Source organism: Chelonoidis abingdonii, chromosome 4 (assembly GCF_003597395.2).
Source record: "Chelonoidis abingdonii isolate Lonesome George chromosome 4, CheloAbing_2.0, whole genome shotgun sequence".
In the NCBI taxonomy this organism is placed as follows: domain Eukaryota; kingdom Metazoa; phylum Chordata; order Testudines; family Testudinidae; genus Chelonoidis; species Chelonoidis abingdonii.
Window position 1 is genome coordinate 124,744,576 of NC_133772.1, and position 24,420 is coordinate 124,768,995.

Sequence of the window (24,420 nt, forward strand, 5' to 3'; positions counted from 1 at the left end):
GTGGTCCACAGGCTGTAGTTTGCCCATCTCTGGATTAGGGCCTGCTCCACTGATGTTCCGCTGCAGCTGTCCTGTTGTAAGATCTTCTGGGTAGCCGCTCTATGCTGACGGGAGAGAGGTCTCCCATCTGCATAATTAAACTACACCCAATGAGCGGCAGTGGCTATGTTGGCAGGAGATGCTCCCCCGCCGATATGGCGCAGTCCATACTGGCACTTTTGTTGGTGAAACTTATGTTGGGCAGGAGGGTGTTTTTTCACATCCCTGGTTAACACAAGTTTTACCGATAGAAGTGCCAGTGTAGACATAGACTGACTGCCACTGCATCGCAGGCTAAGCAGTTCCAACTTTTCCACACTGCTGTATCTATGCACTTCAGTCCTGGGGCTACCTCGACTGGTGACAAGATAGTTTCATCTCCATAGCCGATTCAAGCTGGAGTTCCTCTGTTGAGACTGCCGGAAAGGGTGTCAATTAATAACCGTTTTGGTGGTTTAATGATGTAATGACTTGTCAGCTAGGAACTGGATGCCTATCTTGTGTAAGGCGCAACCACCTTCAAGTGCCTGATCCAAGTAGGGTCTGAGTGCTTTCTAAGGGCTGGGAAGAGGACCCAGAGCTGCTGACTCAGTCCCATGCTCCAGCTGCTAAACAAAACTCCCTCTCGTCTACCTGTAAATATAGAACTACAATTGCTGCCAACGAGTTGCTACAATTGCTGCCAACCCAGCACTTTCTTCATATACTAAATTCACAGGAACACCCTTGAAAGTAATCTGCTAGTAACATCACATTTTTTAATTTTTAATAAATGTGATTAAAATTTTAGATTTACTTCAATATCCTTGAAATGAGGAGACGTCTCATTTCACCACTTCAGTGCAGAGAAGTCTGTAGAAAATTCATATTAATTGTGTTATCTTATGTTAATCAACCCTGTGGCAGGGGTAGCATGAAATGAACACACAGACAGTTTTCATTTTCACAAAGGTTTCTGCAGAACGCCCCCCCCCCCACATCTATTAACGTGTTTATACACCGCTCTGTGTGTGATACATAGAGTACACTGGGCTTCACTCCAGAGGATCAAGATAACATGGGGGCTCGGAACACTTTATTTTAATGATAGAGCAAGTGTGGGCTGAATAACAAAGGAATTACTGGAATGTACATTCAACACCCACATTAATTCCAGATTACTCACTGCCATCAGCATTACTGATGACATACATGCTAAATGTGATGAGAATCATTTTTTCACGCTTTACTAGGAGAGTGATAACACTTTGGCCAAATTATGCCTGGCTGGGGCACAGGTGTCCTGAGTAGGTTGGAAGAGGTACAGGGAGTCTCTTCCTCCAAACAGCCCCTGCAAGGGACAGCTATAATGCGTCTGCTTGTCCTCTCCAGCAGTATGCAAAATAAACACCATTTTAAAAAGCAAATACACACTTCACCTTGCCGATTTAATTGACAAGTAGAGCTTAGTTTGAATGATTCCTTACGGCACTTTGTAAAGGGTGTTCAGCCTAATACTGTTGTCCAGCTGCTGTGTGCTGCATAGGGATAGACACCACCAACCCCACACTACAATGCTCCCTTTGGCTCGTGCAGCTCTGCCAGCTCCCCCTGCACTCAGGGCACGGCTGACATTCACCCGTAGTGTGGGGCACTTTTAACTCCTCTGTCTCATGGAGCACCCCCTCATGGCCATGTGTGGCTCTGCAATGCCTTGTTCTTGTTTTCCGTTTCGGGGCTCCTTAAACAATACTCGCACAGTCTTGCTTAATTGCAGCACTATCTGGGGCCTGATTTTTTTTTTTCATTAAACTAACAAAGTTCCCAGAAAGAAACATTTTAAAATGTTCCCCTCCTCCCTGATGTACTGTCCCTTCCTTGGGGACCATTGCAGGAGGCTCTCTCTCCCTGCAGCTTCACTCTGCAGTCCCCATCTAGCTCTGCTTTTCCTTTGAGCTTTCTTTATTCTCTCACTCACAGGCTTTATCTGCCTAGCTCCCCCCACCAGTCTCCTGAGTTTCCCCAGGTAACTGGCACCTGCCTCTGTCATCCACACCCGTGTCCCCTTCTTCTGTTTTATAGTGAAGCAGACTCACTTGCTGAGTCTAAGACTGCCAAACATTGGACACCATAGATAATTCAAGAATTAAAGTTTTTCACCTTTCCCCTATTCTTAAAGAATTGCAATGCTGCTTTTTTTTTTACTAGGACCCCATTTTCCTGATGCTCTTACTAAGCATTACAGTGAAAATTTTAAGGCCTCTAAATTTTTCACATAAATACCCCCTTTTAATGGTAAACTCTTGGTGTTCCCAAAGGAGATGATCAGCTATTTCCTGGACCTTGCATCTTTATGTTTGTTGGTTAGAAACAAATGACTATTTAAGCCACAATGGCCAGTTAAAATGATAAATGGCACCACTTTACTCTTTCTCTCAAGGCCTCGGAATATATCAGCATTTTTGACTCTTGGGTGTATTTCATGGAATCTTTTCCCCTTTGTTTCTTGTTCCTATATTTCCTGCCGTTCCTCTCTTAACTCATTTTTAATTAGATTATTAAACTTCAGTTTACTTAAGGGGATTTCTAAACCAACTTGCTTGTGTTTGACAGCATTTTTTGCCACTTTGCCTGCCTGGTCAATATACATCACCCTTTCATGCTGTTACTATGATTATACCCGTATCAATTCTGTTAACAGTAATAATTCATTAAGCATATTATTTCTGCTATCTGAAGTGCCATTTCTGATTGCCAGTAATCATGATAAGGAATCAGACAGGATGACCATGGTGACTGGGTGCTCAGCTATGGCCCAATTTAATGCTAGCATTATCTGTGCCAGGATAGCTGTCAAAGTGGTTACAAAATTTGATAGCCATACAGCTTTTTGTGTGGAGGGCCACAGAATGCTGCTCTTACATCTTTGGAGCCATCAGTATACATTAGGCATTAGCCTCCCCACTTATCACAAATGGATTGATTTGCTGTATTCTGCATATTTAACACTCCTTTTCCTCTTTGAAATTCATTATACTGTTCTGTATCTACTCAGGAGATGTAATTTTCCAGTTAGAATCATTGATTATTAGGGTTGGAAGGGACCTCAGGAGATCATCTAGTCCAACCCCCCTGCTCAAAGCAGGATTAATCCTCAAATGGCCCCCTCAAGGATTGAACTCACAACCCTAGGTTTAGGGGGCTAATGCTCAAACCACTGAGCTATCCCTCCCCTCAGTTGTAATGTATTTCCCCAAAGCTATAGATTTTAACCTCTTTTAGGTCTTTGTTTTCACTAATTCTTTTGTCCACTCTTTAACCCTACTGAGATGAGACATTTTGAGTTTTTGCCTTACCTGTCGACCCCTTAACACCCAGCATGCATCATATATTAGCTTAGTGTTTCCGTCTTCACTGTTTCCAGTGACTTTAGCCCAAAAGGTTAAGTCTCAAACCTTCCCTCTAAACGTAAGAGGCATTTCACCTGCAGCTATCTGCAGTACACGCAGCAGCATTGTGATGAAGGCACCACAAGCAATTTGCAACACTTGAGCTTGAATTGAGTCAAGCTTTCCCAAATTTGTTTTTGATGCTGCATGGAATGCCTCACACCCATACTCAATAACTGCCCCCTCACATCTTCAGCTTCCTGCGGCCTTTTACATTGGAATGACCAAACACTTCTCAGCTGGGGCTCATCTCATAATCAGGCTTAGCCCCAGTCTCTCCAACCTGTGGGCAAGCCACTCTGTTACATTCTCATTGACTTTAATGGGAGCTGAGGGGAGAGAACCCTTCTCAGGAGTCACTCAGCACCTCTGGGCCTAGTTTCTTCAGTTGTTGTTCTGCATTATGTTAAGCAGAGATTTGTTTAACTGAAAGGTCCAGTAATTCAGAAAGAACAAATCTGTACTGCTGTAATTCTCAACTGTCACTCTTAGAAAAGTTGAAGGTTTGACTTTGGCCTAGGATTTAGTCATTAACTGAATGTGAAACATGCTTGTCTACTGTAGCGTATTATTACTTCCATTTTGTTACTGATCTAAGTGAAGAGTTTGGCAGGTAGTTGTGATCATATTAACATATCACAAATGATTGTTTGCAGACTCAGAAACTGTTGGTTTAGACTCTTATAACGTAGTTTCCCAAATTCTCTGGGTTCCTCAATGTTATATTCTCTTCCCGCTGTTTTTTTGTTTTACATATTGATCAACATTTATATCCAAATATTCAAATTATTTAGTGAAACTTTCCATTAGAGTTAATTGTATTCTGAAAATTGATAGTTACAAGATCAGTATAAGCATCTATTTAAGCATGGTTTTTACATTTTGTTGATTTATTTATTGCAAGGTTTCTTGATGGTGGTTGTTTTTTTTTGCCTAGCATCCAAATTTTGTTCAACCGAGGATAAAACTGAAATCTTGCCAGGAGCCAATAGCCATGCCTGCTTTGCAGCCCTCACACTATATCTTCTTTATGGAGGTGTGGCCCAGGCAGATTGTATAGGAACTGCTGCTTTACGAGCATTTTAAATCCCAAGGGCTTGATTCTGTCCTCCTTGCAATAGTGTAAACCTGCATTACCTCTGTGGAAGTCAGTGCAATTAAAGCAGTGCAAGAGAGCACAGAATCAGGCCTCATGTTTCATTTCTTTTTAACTTACATGTTTTATTATTTCCCCTTTTTAACAACAAGACCCATGAGATGGCACCCATTCTGGGCCAGATCCTCAACTGGTGTAAATCAGTGTAGCTCTATTGACTTCAGTGGAACCATGCTGATTTACACCAGTTGAGGATCTAGTCCTCAGAATTTAATCATAAAGCATAACTGACTGAAATGATCAAAGATAAGGTCAGATGTTAAGATATTTCTCGCAAATATTTTTTTAGAACTCTGAGCATGAACAGATGGATATTTACCCACCCAAATTCAGCAGACATGTCCATTTATCCATTACCCAACCACTTTATCTCAATTAGCAGACAGTGTTAGGAAGAGGTCCAACATATATTTCCCATCCTTTTGCAATGTGACCCTATGTATGACTGGTACTAAATCCATTGCCGGTGGCATCTTTGTGCCTCATAGTACACCTCTACCTTGATATAATGCTGTCCTTGGGAGCCAAAAAATCTTACCGTGTTATAGGTGAAACCGCGTTATATTGAACTTGATTTGATCCACGGGAGCGCGCAGCCCCGCCCTCCTGGAGTGCTGCTTTACTGCGTTGTATTCGAATTCGTGTTATATCGAGTGGCGTTATAATGGAGTAGAGGTGTATTTGTAGGGAGTTAATATGAATGTCAGTGAGTTGAACTGGAAATAAGAAATTTTAGTATTGAGCATTGGTTTGGTTTATCCAGCCCTTCTTCCCTGCAGATTAGCTCTGGAAGGATCCTTGCAGCTGCAGGCCAGATGTTAACCAAAATTATAAACTAAAGAAGACCTAATTGGGCATTACAAACTTTATGGATTGTGTTAGCCATTGTTCATGTTTATATTAATCTTTGTGCATAACCCACCTGTGATGGTATTCTAGCCCCATTCTGAACCTTAGAGTCCAAAAATGGGGTACCAGCATTAATTCCTCTAAGCTTAATTACCAGCTTAGATGTGATAGGCTGCCACCAACCAGGTTTTCCAGTGCCTGGTACACTCTGATCCCCCCAAAACCTTCCCTGGGGACCCCAAGACCCAAACTCCTTGAGTCTCACAACAAAGGGGAATAAACCATTCCCCTTCCCCCTCCTTTCTTCCTCCCAGATCTTCTGCCGGGTAACAGAAGACACCGGACAAACCCGAATCACAACACAGAGAAGAACGCCTTCCCCCCTTCTTTTCCCTTCTCCCACCATTCCCGGTGAGTACGAACTCACCTCTTATGCCTTACCAAGGGGAAAAAAAGCAGTCAGCGTTTAAAAAAAAAAGCTTTAAAAAAGAAAATAAAACCGTAAAAAACTCTGTAAATCAAATGGAAAACACAGGTCTGTTAGCTATAGACACGGGAAACCCCAGCCTAATAACAAAACAAATTAAATCCTTCAGCAAATACCATGTTGCAAAACATAAAAAATCAAAAACAAAACTGACTCTCTTAAGTACTCACTATTCTGAACATATAAGAGAGCCTGTAGGTACGTCTGGTCACTCTCAGATTCCAGAGAGAACACCCAAAGAAAACACACACACAAACAAAGACTTCCCTCCACCGAGATTTTAAAGTATCTTGTCTCCTGATTGGTCCTCTGGTCAGTGTTCCAGGTTCACTGTTTGTAACCCTTTATAGGTAAAAGAGACATTAACCCTTAACCATCTGTTTATGATATCACCTCATTGAATACTTTGCATTTAGTATGTTAACAGGATGCTAATAAGGCTTTTTTGTTTTAAGGGAAAATAATATTTAAAATTAACAATGTTTCATTTTAGCAGAGGTTCTCAGTTGACTTGAAATTACTGAATATTGACACAATATTTTACCTATAGCAATGCACATAACCTACCATAATGTGTTAGAAATACCAGGCCAGATTCTCTAGTGAGTGCAAAAGGACCATAATACAGCAGGAAATGTTCAGCAGACAATTTCTCTGGCATAGGAGAACTTTCTACTGGCATATCTTCTCAGAGTAGGGGATGTGCCAAGGGTGTGTTGAGGGGGCATGTCAGGAGTATGCCTGTCCTCCACTGGTATAGGGTCTCTTAAGGTTCCTCCATCTCTGGCATAATTTAGAGCAGCCTAACAGCTACTCTAAATATCACTGCGGCTGGTGCATACCATAACTGCTCCCAGAGGCCTCCTCCTTCCCTCCCTATGCCAAATAGAGCTCTGGCATAGAATAGATTCTGACTAACCATGATTGAAATGGTATGGGTCACATCATGAACTCTCTTTAATATAAATTGGAACCACTGTCTTTACTCTGGTGTGAAACTAGCGTAAATGGGATCAGAATCATGCCGTGTATATGGGGAGACCCTGTCTGAATGTTACCCTACACATATCTTTTTCTCTTTGTGGCATTTATCCCCAAAGAACAGATTGATGCCAAAGATCTAAGTTTACTGTTTGAGTGTTTCCAAGTCTCGGTATGTAATACGAATGTTCTAATTAAAATACATTGCAAAAGATATAGGTCATGGGAGATTGACTAGAAATGCAGCTTCGGGCACTGCAGGGCACATCTGGGGCCAAGACTGAGGACAATCAGTGGTGACAATGGTGCCAGACTTGTGTGTCAAACAGTTAATAGATATATTATGTAGTTTGAAGCTGCCCAAATCAGTGAAACCACAACATACACTGAGGAAGTCCAGGTTGACACCTCAGCTTGGGAACTTTGCTTCTATGTCTGCTCTTTGGGGGATGACATACTGCATCTTTGTGGACAGAAACTACAAGAATTGCTCAAGTACAAGGACAATGTTTGTTAGGATAGTAAAAACTCTTGGGCCGGGATCTCATTATCTTGTCTGAAAAGTGTCTAGCACAGTGTTGGAGATAAAGAATAAACAACAACATTAAAAGGCCTGGTGTATGAATATTGTGGACATCAGTGGTTTTGGGGCCAGGGGAATTAAAAGTAAATGGAAGTGTGCAAATGGAATCAAGAAAAACAAGGAAAAATTAAGCATGATAATGTTCAATGACAGCTGCTCTAGATTAACAAGAATTTATTGGGTTTGATTCAGGGATCAGTGGGTGAAATTCTATGGCCTGTGTTATGCAAGAGGTCAGACTAGATGATCATAATGGTCCATTCTGAATTTAAAATCTGTTAATATAATTCATCCTTAGTGTAACTCCAGTGATAGAGTTCTCCAATAGAGATTCATGAAAAGTTGAATATTCCCATTGATCCATCTTCCTTCTGAAATCAGTCACATTAAGAAGAGCCCATTGAGGTGATTTGGAGAAATGCAAAAGTGTCCTGTTGATTACAACTATATTTAGGTTTGATTGAAAATTTCCTATTTTATCTTATATTTTTCTTCAAACCATTAGTGCACAAATCAGCATAATATGTCAATTCATATACTTTATAGTCAGTTTTTCTATCTGATGAATTAACTTGTTTATAACTGACAAACTAGCTTTTTAATAATGGCAGGAGCTCTTTTGTAGCCAAAAGCAAGTTGCCACAAAAGTCAGCAAAAAGAAATCTGAGCTGAGTTTAATAAAATCATAAATTACTTTTTAATGTCTTCAGGCTCCTACAAATATAATTTACCTTTAATTTCTTATTAGTTTGTTTGTGCAGATGCTGGAACAAAACTAGCTGAGTCAACAATCTTGCATAAACAGATGATTGCATCTATGCCTGGAGTAAGTACTGAACCACACTCCATCTCTTTGTTTCTGCTTTTTTTAAAATGATGTCTCACACAGCTCTGATATTCAGATTGTTTCATGGAAATGTCCTTTCTCTTACCTTTATTTCTCTTCTGGCTTACCAGGGCATTGAAGATAGAAGCTTGGATGATTCATTTTTATAGAATGTTGAGAAAAATTTAAAGTAACACAACATAATCCTGCAGCCTCTACTTTATATGAGTAGTCCTTACTCACATGACAAGTCCCATTGACTTCAGTGGGGCTTCTCACTCAAGTAGGGGTTACCTTGCTAGTCTCCAGAAAACTGAATTGGAGACCAGACCAACTGAATGCCCCAAAAGATGTCATAGGAGAGGGAGAGTTCAGACAATTGCCCCCACTTTCCCAAAAGAAAGACACAGGTAAAGAAGGAAGTTAAATAATCCTGTAAGGTATTCAGATTTATCATGCTGGATGTAGCACAAATACCAGTAGATAGATAGATAGGGTCTTGGGCAATGTCCTTAGTCATCCCAAGTCTGTTCCAGGATTTGCAGACTGCTTTTCTATGTGCAGGTCTCACCAGCTCTATAGATGATCTAACAGGTCTTTTCTGTACCTAACTCCGAGCCACAATAATAATTAACACCTCTCCTAACAAAAACTTTTAATTGTATTTTGATCAAAGTAGCCAGATTGCTCTTGATATAACAAGACATGGAATAAATTGATCACTTCAGAAGAACTAACGGAAGAGAAAGTTGTTCTGCTGTTTGAATGCAACATATTACTCCCAAGAGAAACTGAATAAATAGTAGGAGACAAGTCTCTTGCAATAGAGGTTTATTATTCAGGAGGTTTGAGCGCAATGCCTTTTAGAATTCCATCACTCAGTTTAAAGAACCAATGTGGAATCCTTAGTCCACAGAAACTGGATGGAGGACACTCTGACAGGGCTGCCAGTGACCTTCTTTTGCTGTTTGTTATCCTGTCAAGAGAATTGACAGGCTTAGCATTTGAACAGGCAGGAAGTGTTATAGTTCACCACTGTGTAGATTTATATTAACATAGAAAAATGAGAAGTACTTTGGTCAGCTGCTTAAATATAGAATTTGAGCTGATTCTCAAATTTCAGCAACTAAAACTCATGGCTGAATAATTTTATGAACAAAAACAACACTGGCTGTTACTCGTGCTCAGTAAAGGGTAATCAGTTCATAGATCATAGAATATAAGGGTTGGAAGAGACCTCAGGAGGTCATCTAGTCTAACCCCCTGCTCAAAGCAGGACCAACCACAACTCAATCATGTTTAGGATGTAGACCATTTACTAGAGGGGTCAAAGAGGAATATTCTTTCCCAACATACAGTACTGCATTACAGGCCAGGTGCATTACGACTTTTTGTCTTCTTTTAAAGCTATAGGTGGCTATTGGCCACTCTTGGAAGCAAGATATGAGATTTGATAAAACGATGTCATGTAGTGCAGTAAGTATATTGGACCCAGCATAATCCTGAATTTATAGAAGTTTGATTTTTCAGAGGTGCTGAGCAGCCACAGCTCCCACAGACTTCAGCTGAAATTGTGGGTGCTCACCACTCCTGAAAATCAACCCCTTGGATTCAGAGGATTCTGCCTTTGGAGTAAGGTGAATAATCCACCCGTTGTATGCACCTTCTCACAAAGCTTTTATGAAGAGCTCTCTGGTATGACCTATGTTTAGCTTGGTCATTTAATTCACTGCATTGCTCGCATGTGGCTTGCAGGCCTTTTACTAACTGAGGGCTAGACTGGCACCTGGCACTGTGTCCTGAGTAAGGGGCCATGCACAACTGCACTTCCCAAGAACAGAGCCGAGGCCAAATTGTGACTCTATTACATCCCAGTTTGGTCCCTGCTCCCTATTTGCTCTGTGGGGGAGGTAATGCAAGCTAGCCATTTTCCTGGCACAGATTACTTCTCCCTGTATGCTGGCACAGCTGCTTACCCACCTGTGACTGAAATGGAGATAGCTCATGCAAGAGCATAGGGGGGAGATGTTTTATACCCCCTGATTCCCTGGTGCTGCTCATGTGTAGGCTGGCTCATGATTGAGCCCAGTGTGCCATCTGTCCTTTCCATTTAAATAGGAGTTGAAGGAAAGAAACTGTCTTTGTGTCTATTTCCCTAAGGCCATTTGTAATTATGGAGGGGGGTTTGTTGCAGTTTCTTAAAAAAAAATCTTACACAGTTTTGCTTTGTACAGTTTGGGCTCCCAGAATTTTGCATGTTCCTAAAGCGTTGTGAAAATAGCACTTTTGTTGCTACTCTGAAAACACTTACATTTTTTAAACCCTACCTGTTGTGAAGTGAAAACCATTGTGATCTAAATTTAGCATTTTTAATTTTTTTTAAGTACATTTGAAATGGCAGCAAAGTGCTGATCTTTTGAGTACTGCGTCAATCAAAATATTCCACTAAGCTCTGCTTGCAAAAATTGTGGTGCGCGCATTCATCTCTGTTAACAAGTGAAAAGCATGAGAACAGTGATTAAAAATAAATTTTTCTGGTGCCATTTTCACTGGGAATTTGTGAGCAAGGAAGAATGACCGTGTTCTTTACATAAGCTTCCTGAACTGGACTCATTCATATGAACACAAAGCCTCCATGCCTGTGGTTCTATTTCAGTTTCTTAGGGCTCAGTCCACCAATTTACCTCAGAGGAGAGCTCAGCTGCTTGAAAAGTTGTGGGACTGGGGGCCTTATCCAGAGCCCACTGAAGCTGATAAAAAGGCTCCCATTGACATCAGTGGACTTTGATTCAGGCCCCATGAAAAGTTCAAGGGAATACACTGTACTAATATTCTTAAAAGGTCTTCACTTCACTTTTTATTACAGTTACGGATGAGAAATTCTGTGATGGATGAAGTAGGTACTGAGATTGGCTGCTTTTTGTATAATGGGGCAAAGTACACTGCAAAGAAGTCTCCCACGGAATATTTCAGATTAAACGGTACACCACCGGAAGCAGCCAAGAAACAGATGTTTTTTTCAGTGAACATGAGGCAAATCCAGAACCTGAATATGTCAAAAACCAGATGACTGAATTCAGTTCTTTTGTGCTTTTTTTTTAGTGTGGAACAGCAGCAATGGAGTGTATGAGGCAGTACGTTAATGACGTGCTGGATTTTATTGCCGATATGCATACCTTGACCAAATTAAAAGTGAGTACGTTATAGGGATATGTTGACCCAAATTGCATTTGCTAATTATGACTTTCATCCTTTCTGTAAATAGCACAGTTGGAGGCACCTATATGAAAATGACCAACAGAGAGATTTCTGTTTTAAAGCTAGTGTTAGTCACTTCCTCAGGGAAAAACAAGAACAAGCTTATGGAAAGGGCTGAAGTTAGGGCTGGATTTGAATATGCATAGCACACAAATGAAAACTCAGGTTTCATTTTTTGAAATGTGGATGCTGATAAAATAATATCATACAAAGATTGCTTTGGAAGGGACAGTCAGGTTAGACAATCATATACAGAAATATTAAGTTCCGTATCCATGTTACTAATTCTGTTTTCATGAACCAGTCCTGCATCCCTTATACACACACACAGACATTACTTGTCTTTGTTAGGGAAGTAACAAAAATTAAAATTGTAATAATTTTAAAATTCCAGTTTTCTTTTCCTCATGTATGATGATGCATTTCACTCAGTTTGGACAATGGAACTAGGCTAGTTAGTTTCTCGTTGGTTTCTAGTCAGTGTTATTTTCAGATTCTTATACATTAGCCTGATGCTGCAATGTTTGGTCAGCAAACATGCCAGAGAAATGTTTACATCAAAATACAATATTTTGATTTTAAAAAGCCCATAAAAACAGTTATACTATTATTAAGTTTTGTAAAATAAGTCATAATATTTTAATTTATTAAACTACTAATTTATTTTTATTTATACAACTTAAATTGTAACATTGTCCCTCTGAACAAGTGTGAGTATAGTTTAGAGCTGAAAATACATGCACATTGGTTGAAATTCACCTCTAAGCAGAGGAGAAGCACAGGTATATCAATAGCACTGCTTAAATACCTCCTACATCCTCAAAAATGGTGTTCAGTGGGATTGAAATGGTCTGTTGATCTAGTGCTGCTTCCCTGCACAGGAGTGGATTTCATCCAATTAGCACATAAAGTAAAGCAGGAGGGGATGTAAGCAGGTCTTGCTACTTGTAACCCATACAAAGCTTGCAAGACAAATTGATGGTTTGGGAGTGTGGAAGAGAGGTCATTCCAAAGTACAGAAGAGAGTCCAAAAGCTGTAAAAGATGCAGCCAATGCTAAAATCTGGCAAAAGGCCATTAGTGTTTGAACAACAGGAACTCAGTGATCCAAGGGGAAGTCGATCAGCAGAATCAAAGGTCACGCCATCACTGAACACAGGCAAATCAAACAGTTGCCAAATTGTATTTTTGTGATCTAAAGCTCAGTTAACATATATAGTGGAGCTAGTGTTGCCTAATTCTAACTAGCAAGAAAACATATTCCCATCATTCACACATTGCGCCCTAGGCTCTGACATACACATAGTTCTAGGGAGGCTCCGCTACTAATCTCCCACGTTCACTTCTAGCCTGTGCCTAAAGAGCTGTTGATGTGCTCCAATGCATTTTGCAGCACAGGTCAGTCTGTAGGGGATACTGAAAGGCTGCACAGCAAACACTGGCTCCCCTAGACAAGAATGTGCTCCTTCTCTTATAGGCCAAGCTTTGGAATGTATCAGTCTTTTTCTGAAAAGTAGTGGCAGTGCACTAGATCGCCTCGTGCTACCAGTTCATCTTCTATCTTCACACGAACATCTTGCAGGGAGAGAGTGTCAGCCACACAAATGAGGAGGAATCACGCGTAAAACCTGAAAAAATGCTTCTGTTGAAACCCACAAGAAATTTTTTTAAGAGAGAAAAATCTCTGCTTCCAGTGCCTGCCCTATTGAATGTCTGTCTTGAACCCTATTCAGAAATGCTCCAGTAGGGGAAGCTGCTTTTTTCCTCTTTCACACTGGAGTAGTAATCCACTCTAAAGCGTGAACTAATTCATCATTTTCAACTGAACTGAATTCTCAGCCCACTCTAATTTTTCCCTGTTAAAATTATTCACACATTCTAAATTACTTTCCAAATATACTAAAAAATGAATCAGTGGTGAAACTAAGAGACTCATCCTGTACACTTACCCACAGAAAACATGAATTTGATTGAAACCATAAATGGAAACCATATCTTTGTAAATATATTCAGATGACCTCTCTCATCTGTGAAATATTCCTAAAAAGAGCTCTTTCTTGCATACTTTTTTTTTTAATTCCCCCTTCTTCCCTTTTCTTTTCCCATTTTAGTAAATTGTTGCTATCTCTTTAAGGCTCCAATCCTGCAAAAGCTCACACTTGGTAAGACAACTCCCGTCCTTCCATGTATTTATACCTGCTCCTGTATTTTCTACTCCATGCATCCGATGAAGTGGATTCTAGCCCATGAAAGCTTATGCCCAAATAAATGTGTTAGTCTCTAAGGTGCCATAAGGACTCCTCGTTGTTCTTGAAAATGCATCACTCTAGGGCTGGAGCAGCCAGGGAAAAAAATTAGTGGGTGCTTAGCACCCACCGGCAACCAGGTCCCTCCCTTCCAGCCAGTACCTCCTGTCCTCTGGCAACCCTGCCGATCAACTCCTTCCCCTCCCTCCCAGTGCCTTCCACCTGCCACAATCAGTTATTCCGCAGCATGCAGGAAGTGCCGGGGGAGAGGTGAGAGGAGCGAGGATGAGGTGGAACTGGGCAGGAAGAAACAGAGTTGGGGTGGAAGTTTGGAGGAAGGGGTCAGGTGGGGATGAGGCCTGGAGCGGAGCAGGAGGTTGAGCACCTGGGGCCTGGAGGAACCTGGTGTCTGTGGTTGTGTTGGTCCCAGGATATTAGAGGGACAGGGTGAGTGAGGTAAAAGGTCCAATAAAACACCCAGCTTGTCTCTCTAATATCCTGGGACTAATATGGCTACAACAACACTGCAAACAACAATGGAAGATATAGAATTTTTCCATCTGAAATGGAAACTCCACTACATGAAGAAAAAGGAAGAAAAAGTTAACAGTGATATCTACTTTCTGAGCAAATGCAAGAAACAAAACATCTTTCCCAGAGCTCTAACCATCTATAGCCCTCTGACCACTACATATAACAGAAGTTGGTCCAGTAAAAGATATTACCACCTCATGCACCTTGACTTGCTTAAATTACACAGCTGCATAAGTCTGCAGAATCTAAAAGTTCTTCATGTTTATTGTTAGTCCTTGTATAGCAAGCGATGGACCTGAACTAACCCCCCTGCTCTGTTCTTCATATATCTTTCATGGGGCAAAATTAAACCAGGGAGCAAAGTTCTAAACTTTGTGATTTGGGGTTGAAATCTGGATCAGAATCAAAGCCTGAGATATGGGTCAGACTGCTTGAAGGAATACAGTAGAAAGCCAACTAATATGACTTATTTTAGTTAATGGTTTATTGAAGTTCTGGTTCAGTTTGGAAAGTGTAAAGGCAAGTATATATTTAGTCTGGAATGTTTGTATATGGAAAAGCTGTAGCCTCTTCCTTTTTGGATTTACCTTTTTAAGGGGTGCAGACAGAAACACACTGTATGTCTCCAGTATGGGCAAATACTGGAAAAACCAAACCAAACCAAACCAAAAACCCTACAAATGTTCAGTCAGAGTTTTAAACAAGTCCACATCATCCATGTTCATGCCCATTCATACTCATCTTACATGAATGTTCATATTGACTGGGTTTCGCTAATGCAAATGTCCTGGAAAGTGGATTTTAAGTTTGTCCACATTGTATATTTGCTTTCTGCAAGTATTCCCTCCAGAGGCCTGTTGGTCAGAGTTACATTAGCCAATCTAGGTGATGGGAACAATATCATGTGACTTATATGACCAATCACAACCTAGGAGCCCAACTTGATTTGGGATTTCAAATTGTGAATAACAAGCCTTTGAGTTTAAAAAGGGGAAATTGTTCGTCAGCTAATTAATAAATCTAAGGAAAGCACTGTTTGCAGAAATTCAGTGAACAGAAAAAGAGGTAAAGTTTGCTGAATAAATATTTAGTTAAAAGTTGTTAGTTTAGCTGTAATAAAGTATTTTATTAGACATTAATTGTGTATTTCTTTCTCAGACCTGTATTAGTAACTAGTGCATTATATTAGACTTGCACAATCCTATTCAATTTATTAATAAATGATCTGGAGAAAGGGGTAAACAGTGAGGTGGCAAAATTTGTAGATGATACTAAACTGCTCACGATAGTTAAGACCAGAGCAGACTGAAGAACTTCAAAAAGATCTCACAAAACTAAGTGATTGGGCAACAAAATGGCAAATGAAATTTAATGTGGATAAATGTAAAATAATGCACATTGGAAAAAATAACCCCAACTATACATACAATATATGGCGCAATTTTGGCATGAGTCGGAAAAAGATCTTGGGAGTCATCGTGGACGTTCTCTGAAGATGTCCATGCAGTGTGCAGAGGCAGTTTAAAAAAACAAACAGGATGTTAGGAATCATTTAAAAAGGGGATAGAGAATAGACTGGAGAATATAGCCCTTATAAATCCATGGTACGTCCATCTCGAAACTGTGTACAGATGTGGTCTCCTCACCTCAAAAAGATATGGCACTAGAAAGGTTCAGAAAGAGCAACTAAATGATTAGGGGTTGGAGAGGGGTCCCATATTGAGGAAAGAATTAAAGGAGCTAGGCCTCTCAGATTTGGAAAAGAGGAGACTAAAGGGGGATATGATAGGGGTATATAAAATCATGAGTGATGTTGAGAAAGTGGATAAGGAAAAGTTATTTACTTATTCCCATAATACAAGAACTAGGGGTCATCAAATGAAATTAATAGGCAGCAGGTTTAAAACAAATAAAAGGAAGTTCTTCACGCAGCGCGCAGTCAACTTGTGGAACTCCTTATCTGAGGAGGTTGTGAAGGCTAGGACTATAACAGCGTTTAAAAGAGAACTGGATAAATTCATGATGGTGAAGTCCATAAATGGCTATTAGCCAGGATGGGTAAGGAATGGTATCCCTAGCCTCTGTTTGTCAGAGGATGGAGATGGATGGCAGGAGAGAGATCACTTAATCATTGCCTGTTAGGTTCACTCCCTCTGGGGCACCTGGTATTGGCCACTGCTGGTAGACAGGATACTGGGCTAGATGGACCTTTGGTCTGACCCAGTATGGCCGTTCTTATGATAACTTCTCAGCATAGCCATAGTCTCATTTATTGTCTGTGTTCAGTTATTTATGGTCTTTGTTTTCTCTTGGAATAAGATGTAAATTTCTAGAAAGTCAGGAAAGCTGAATTTATAAATTTCACTATCTGTACATAAGCAAAAGATCTATCTATCTATCTATCTATCTATCTAATCATCGGTGCTGGAAGATTTTGCACTTTTGAAACAGGAGTTCAGTTAAATGATTTTCATTTGGTAGAACTAAAATTACTGGGGCCAGATCCTCAGCTGATGAAAATCAGCATAGGTCCATTGACTATCATGTCATTATAGCAGTTTATTCCATCTGATGATATGGCCTCTGTGGTGCAAAGGACAGTTTGTCGGTTTAAGCAAACCATACAGCAGTTGGCACTGTCATCATCTGCAATAGCAATAGACAATTCAGAGTTAGCACATTTGGGAATACGGAGGAATCTCAAGAAGCACCAATTAAGCATTACAGCTTACAACAGTGTTTTATAAAATACGTTTTCGGGGATAAGCATATGCAACTCAATAGATACAACACTGCCCTTAGATTTTCAGGTCCTAAATGTCCTCACAATAAATGAGCCATGCGAAATGGTCTCTCACCCACTGAAGAGGCGAAATATTGTATTTTTAAAGGCAAATGGCTATTTGCCTGGGTAAAGCTGGTAATTTCTTGTGCAGATTGTATTACCTTGTGAAAAGATTGAGTCCTTTGATGTGCAATTAAATAAAGTGAGTATGCAAAAGCTAGTTTGCATACATAGTTACAGGGTTTGCTGATAGAAAGGATGCATGCACATGTTGCTTAACTCTTTCTTTGTATGGGTGATTGAAAGTGAACAGACAATATGTGAGAATTTGCATAAAGTGGATCTAGTGCAATACCCTACTGGATAGAAAATCAGGTCTTTACTTTGCAGAGTCACATGAAGACGTGTTCTCAGCCGCTGCATGAAGACACATTTGGTGGACATCTCAAAGTTGGTTTAGCTCAGATTGCAGCTATGGAAATTACACGAGGAAATCACAGAGATAATAAAGCTGTGATTCGTTACTTGCCGTGGCTGTATCATCCTCCTTCTGCAATGCAACAGGGGTAAGAGCACTTTTGTCCCCAAAAGAAGAGCAATGAGGCAGAAATTCCCACAATAATTCTGGGGTTCTTGTCAGATTAAAGGGAATGCAGTTAGTGATGACAATGGGTGTGGTTTGGTGATGGATGTTGAAACAAAGATAATTCAAGGTTAAATGTTTGAACAACCACAACTTTATGACTCAGTAGTATTGCATCATGGTCTCAGAGTCTCAGATGGATCCATGATGTAACTCCATTGGCTTCAGTGAAGTTACATGAGGGATGAATTTGAATAAGGATTTTAGAATATGAGTTCATAGTAAAACAGAATGAAAGTGTTAGATCAGTTCTGGTTGTAAACCTGGCTATATAGGGCCAACTCCTAACTACTTACTCATTGCAGTTTGCCTGTGTAAGGAGTGAATGTAAATGAGTAGGGGCTCCAGGACTGGGTCCATTCTGAAGGTGATCTGTTAAAAAAAGACTTCACAATATGAGAGGTTTGTTGGATTTAATCTGTGAAGCTGTACATACGCTTTAAATTAAATACATGCTTAACCCTCCCCAGTCAAGGTAAACGTGAGAGATCCTGACCTATAGTATTTCTGTGTGGCTACGGATTGTGTAGGATAATGGGAAATGATGGCGGTGCAGGTGAAGAGAACTAAGCCTTGTTTTATAATTATTTTTCGTAGAAAGGATGGCTGTGTGGTTAAGACACTGGCAGATTTGGATTCAATTCGTGGCTCTAGTACAGATTTCCTATGGGAGTTTAGCAAGTCACTTTGGGCCTGATTTTTCAAGGTAGTTAGGTCCTTAAGGTGCAGATAGGCACCTAGTAGGAGGTAAGCACCTAGGCATTTATGAGAATCGCACTAGGCACCTATCTGCATCTTTAGGCACCTAATACCTTGAAAAATCTGGCCCCCAGCCCCTAGTCCTGCGAACACTTCTGTATATGTGCTTAATATTAAGCATGTGTATGTGTGTTTGCAGCATCGGGATTATCATCTCCCTGGACTTCAGTTCGCCATGTGTAAAATGAGGCTAATATGTCCTGAGGTGAGGATAATTAATGTTTGTGAAGCCCCAGGTCCTGGGTGCTGAACACCATAGAAAAGCCAATGAATATCGTTATGCCTCCTTGGTGTTTTGAATCACTGATGATGTTAAATTAATAATGAAAAATGGCAGTGAGAGGTCTGCTAAGCAATGGCTTTCTGACCTGAAATCAGTTTCTTCTCAGTGCCTGTGAATTCAGATGAGTAGGTAATCTAAATTCCAGGCTTTGTGCAAGCCAGGGGATCTTGGACTGAGATGAAACCAATGGAAATTATTGTTTCTTTTGTGTTACACTAACACTTAGATGCTCCAGCGAAGATCAGGATCTCATTGTGCTAGGTGTTGTATGATCTTTTAATTAGAGACAGTCCCTGCCCCAAAGAACTTACAGACTAAATGGACAAAGACAGACAAAGGGTGGGAGAAGGAAGTGTGATTAACCTTATTTTACTGATGGGGAAGTGAGATCCCGAGAGATCCAGTGACTTGCCCAGGTCACACAGGAAGTCTCTGGCAGAGCTGGGAACTGAATCTGAATCTCATGAGTCACTGCCCAGTGCCATAACCACAGTCTTTAATATACAGAGGAATCATGATATAAAGCTCCTTTGATAATGTATATCCAAATAATCACTGCGTGTGGCTCTGAGTTTGCCACATCAGCCTTGTGTAGAATCTCAGCTTTGCAAGGACAGAACAAATGCTGCTCAGCCAGTCTACACGCGGCTCTTCCTGGCATTCCCACAAGCTATCCAAATGATTTAGACTCTAGCAAGCACAGGCAGCATTTTGCAAACGTGGGATTTTCAGTTAATGAGAGATAGCAAAGTTTACATGCATTGTAAAAATCAGTTGTTCTCTGACAGGCCCAAAGAATTCATCGAATGTGTATCTCATATTCGTTTACTCTCCTGGCTACTTCTGGGGTCTCTGACACACAATGTCATCTGTCCGAATTTTCCCTCGTCTTGCATGCCAATTCCTCTGGATGCTGGCTCCCACATTGCAGACCACCTTATTGTTATCCTGATTGGGTTTCCAGAGCAATCAAAGGTAAGGGATTCCATGGGTTTAAGATGATACACCTTGTGCAACGCCATTAGTATTGCAAACACTTAACCAGTTGTGGTTTTTTTCAGGGAGATGAAATGCATCTTACAACTTTTCGTCCTCTGGATATTATAAAAGCAACTTCATGTTAATGCCTTATTTAAAGTGGCTTAAACTCCCAGATGGTACCCCTTGTACAAGTAAAATATTCCAGCAGTATTGTTTGAATGTTTTAAAATTACACTGCCCACTTTCTTGTTCAATAATGGTCCCACCATACTAAAACGAAAACTGCCCAAACTTAGCAGGCTGCTGTATACATAAGATATAGGAAATTGGAAGCATAGTAAAAAACTTATGATTATAATTCAGAAAAGAAACCCCAAACCTGCCCAGTCTTTCTTAAGGTAACTGCCCCAATAGACACAGAAAACCAGTGATAAATTCACTAAAAATCAGCTTGCTAGAGATGTTTTATTGTCCGAGAGCATCACTGTCTAGTGTTCTGAGCACAGAAGTGGGAGATGGGAATTCCTGAGTCCTAAGTCTACCTCTCTCAGCTCCACATTTACTCTCCCTGTACAAGTGACCTATTCTATTCTATTCTATTCTATTCTAGTCTAGTCAAATAAGACTTGCTAACCTCCATCACAGAGGTAGTGTGAGGATTAAAAAAGACTTAATATTTGCAAACAGAGATGGGCTCAAGCCCAGCTTGATTTGTCAAGTGCTTTGAAGATGAACAGTGCACATTGTTGCAAATCATAAACCATTTATGACAATAATTAACATAGATGCAGCAGGCGCTATGTGTTTATTAAATAAATAATAGGAGTTTATTAACTACAGAAGTAGAATGATCACATGCTTGTCTAGTACTTGGCCTCCCCTCACCCATTCAAGACTGATGCTTCCCACTAATTCCTTCTAGCTCTTTTTGCTCTTTCAAATACCTCCCTCCAGTTACCAAGCAACCCTGGCACTGTTTGGTGCAGTCATACTGGCATTGGTCATGAATCACTGTTGCGCTTTTAAACTGAGAAAGCATCTATGACCTGAATTACAGTAGAACATTTCTTTTATAATGAACTAGTGACATGTCTAGGAGTCGTGACAGTTCTTTGGTGTGTCTGTCAGAAATCACTACACCTAACATTTATTGTTAAAGAGTCATGCTCAGGTGCATCTGTAAAATTACACAGTGAGCCTTGCAAAGTTCCCATTATGAGGCTGTACCATGGAAGTGTTTTAGGGCAATTATATTCTGGTAAGATGGAACTAGGCTGCAGATCAAAAGAAGCTGATATAAATGATTTATTTTGTGTGGATACATGTTTCCTTGGGAAACTCTCACTCCCACTGACTTGGGCAGTAGCATGTTCAAGGTCATGAGTCATAAGGCCCTTCTCCTACACGCCTCGCATTGATGGCAATGGGAGTTTTACCTCAGTGAGGTCAGCAGGATTGGTTCCCAAGGACAAAGTGGTCTTCACGCTCTGACCTTTACTTTAATACCCCTTAGTGTATCTGCACAGGTAAGGGCCTGTATGTGCAGATCTGTTTGCAGGATCAGGCTCTTAGGCTGTAAATATAAACATGTTCTTTCAACATGCATGAGCTGTTATCAGATGCCTTTCATTTACTGCATCCTAACAAGAGAAACACTTTGATAGTTGTGGATTTGATCAGGGAGTACCTGATGGGGGAGAATTCCTTGGAGGATTTAATTTGATGGAGGTTTATGTTAATGGGGGATACTTTGATGGGGAATGTACTTTATACTATTTCAAGAAAACCCTTTTTCTTCTTGTTACTCTTTCCACAGACATCAGTGCTGCACATGTGTTCCCTCTTCCATGCATTTATATTTGCTCAGCTCTGGACAGTATATTGTGAACAAACAGCAGTAGCTCCTACGGTCCAAAATCAAAATGAGTTTAGCTTTACAGCCATCCTTACAGCTCTGGAGTTCTGGAGCCGAGTGACACCTAGTATCATACAGCTTATGGCACATAACAAAGTGGTGAGTCGGATGCTGTATGCAGATTTGTTTATTACGGATTTATATAAAGCTAAACCTTCTAGGTTTAAAGTTTAAAACTGAATACATGGGACTATGCATAATTTTGTGAAGCAGTTGTGCTATTTTTGGAAGTGCAGTATAGGTTACCTTTGACAGTTCAAAGGGGAAGATAACTGGTAATAGTTTCACTCTGTGGGGATCTGAACAAGGATCTTAGTGCTAGTCAGTTCTATTGGATCATAGTGCTGTTCAGTGTTAGCGCTCCTGACTTTGCATAGCAAAAATGATCACATACTTCAGAAGGGTTTTGTAAATATTTGTTTGAGTTTTTACCCTGTGATCTATGTGTTCAGTCAAAACAGCTCAAATGATCAAATGAGCAATACTGAACTCTCACAGTTAACTGGTTGCAAAGAAGTTATTGAGCAAGCATAATCCACAGAGATCATTCAGCACACAGTTTTGAATAATGAATGATTTGAGAAGACCGCAGTCTGTTCATAAACATTTCACAAACAGAAAATGAGCCAAATTTGTTCAATTAGCTATTTGTTACGAATTATTAATCCAGTTCCACTGCTTAGCATGCAGGTGCAGGATGTAGGTGCAGTTCAGTAAGGACCCAGTGCTATGCAAATTGCCCAGTGCCTCCTGATATGTGCCAAGAGCTCTAAACTCCCATTGACTTCCATTGCTGAGTGCCTCAGAGGTTCAGACCCTAAAGCATGCACAGTGCTAGAATTATAGCTTTCTCTGTTTGCATGCTCAGGGTTGACAGCTTGCTTAAGATGGGCAAGGTACATAGGGGTCTTGTCTCTCACTTGCCAGACTCGTCATGAGCTTCTGGTTCTACTAATGTGATCGCTATTCTCCATTAGCTGAAATGGTAATTGTTGGCTTTGGCTCTGAAGGTTCTGATTCTAGGCCCAAGACAAAGAGAGTCCTCACATATAGCCAGGTCCTCTAAGCATGTGGCTCTCAACATTTTCTAGAATGTGGGCCACCTATTTATGCAGAGACTGCTTTGTGGAGCACCTCCCTGCTCATGTATGATCATGTAGACCACCTCCCATTCCCCCTATGTTTGGGCATTTTCCACTTCATTTGCAGTCACATGGACTGCAGTTGGAATATTTTTGTGCCAACAACAGCAATTGTTTACATTAAAGTCACATTAGGCAAGTACTTAATATATGGATAGCTGTCCTTTAATGTGATTTTAACCTCTGGAAATGTGGAGAAGCCTGGGTGACCAGCCCGCATCAATGGACTACTAGTTAAGTGCTCTGTGACCCACTTGTAGTCCACTGAACACAGTTTGGGAACTGTTGCTGTAAGCCTGGAACTCCTCGTGAAGTCAACTGGAATTCTGCGCGACCTCTATCTCTGACTAGCCTCAATCTAAGGGGAAAGGTGTGGGACTGGGAACCCCTGAGTTTTAATCTCATTTCTAACAATGACTCATTATGTGGCCCTTAGCACAAGTTATTAAACTCTTTGCCTTGACTACCTGCTCTGTAAAATGTGGATTATAGTTATTCTCACAGGGGTATTTTGAAGTTCAATTAGTTAGTGTTTGTAAAGCTCTTCGAAGAAGACAAACAATACTGAAAAGCTAAATTTATTGTTATATAGGGGAATCCATGCATAGTTCAGACAGGCAGTGCAAATACCCACTGCCATCTCAAGATATTTGTCTTGCTATACCTGTGCATTTACAGAACATAAAACATAAAATGCTATTTACTACCAAAAAGCTAATATTTGCATATGCTGTATTTCATGCTATAAAATCGAAGAATTATATATTCATGGCCCCCTGCCAATTCAGAACAATAAATCACTTTCAGATGAAAAAAATAAAATCTGATCTTTGTTAATTTTAAAAGGAATTCAGTAAATAAAAATACCAATTTCTGACTCAGTGATTGATGAGAACTACCCAACAGGGACATGTAGGAGGAACAATGACTGAGAGAAAGAAAACTGAAGACAGTTTGTCTTGGTGTGCAATAGGAGGTAAACAAAATATATAGAGCACTCTAACAAATAGGTGCTGCTGCATCAGAGAAAGACTGAGTAAACAGAAATGTCCCCCATGTCATCATGTGATATTTAACCTGAAATGTCAGTGGTTACAAAACATACAGCTTATTTCCCAGTGTAGCTGCCAAGAAAATGGAGTAAGACTATCCCTAGGGACTGCTGGCTGTGTGTGGGGCCATGCATCCGACGAAGTGGGTATTCACCCACGAAAGCTCCTGCTCCGATACATCTATTAGTCTATAAGGTGCCACAGGACTCTTTCCTGTGTTCACAATATTATTACACTGGATATTTATTTAATATTTTTTCTTTCAGATGGTGGAAATGGTGTGTCTACATGTGATTAGTCTAATGGAGGCTTTACAAGAATGCAATTCCACTATCTTTGTGAAGGTATGTGAATCACATGTTGTGAATATTTCTTTAAGGATTCGTAGGGACCTTTTTTCCCACCAGATTTCCTAGAAGGGGAAACTAGAAGGGGCTGAGGTTAAAGGTCAGTGTGGGAATATAGCCCTTTACA

General features: G+C 40.4%; 1 protein-coding gene across 5 annotated transcripts in view; it reads left to right on the forward strand.

Annotated features, from left to right (window-relative positions):
* The window catches only part of UNC79 (unc-79 subunit of NALCN channel complex), a 153,237-nt gene that overhangs the window by 121,055 nt on the left and 7,762 nt on the right, over positions 1-24,420 (forward strand). For all 5 annotated transcript variants that reach the window (XM_075065657.1, XM_075065656.1, XM_032772580.2 and 2 more), the window contains 6 exons: positions 8,272-8,349; positions 11,452-11,541; positions 17,562-17,737; positions 19,645-19,831; positions 21,654-21,851; positions 24,213-24,290. In XM_075065657.1, the coding sequence (XP_074921758.1) occupies positions 8,272-8,349; positions 11,452-11,541; positions 17,562-17,737; positions 19,645-19,831; positions 21,654-21,851; positions 24,213-24,290 (807 nt within the window). The remainder of the gene's footprint in view (positions 1-8,271; positions 8,350-11,451; positions 11,542-17,561; positions 17,738-19,644; positions 19,832-21,653; positions 21,852-24,212; positions 24,291-24,420) is intronic.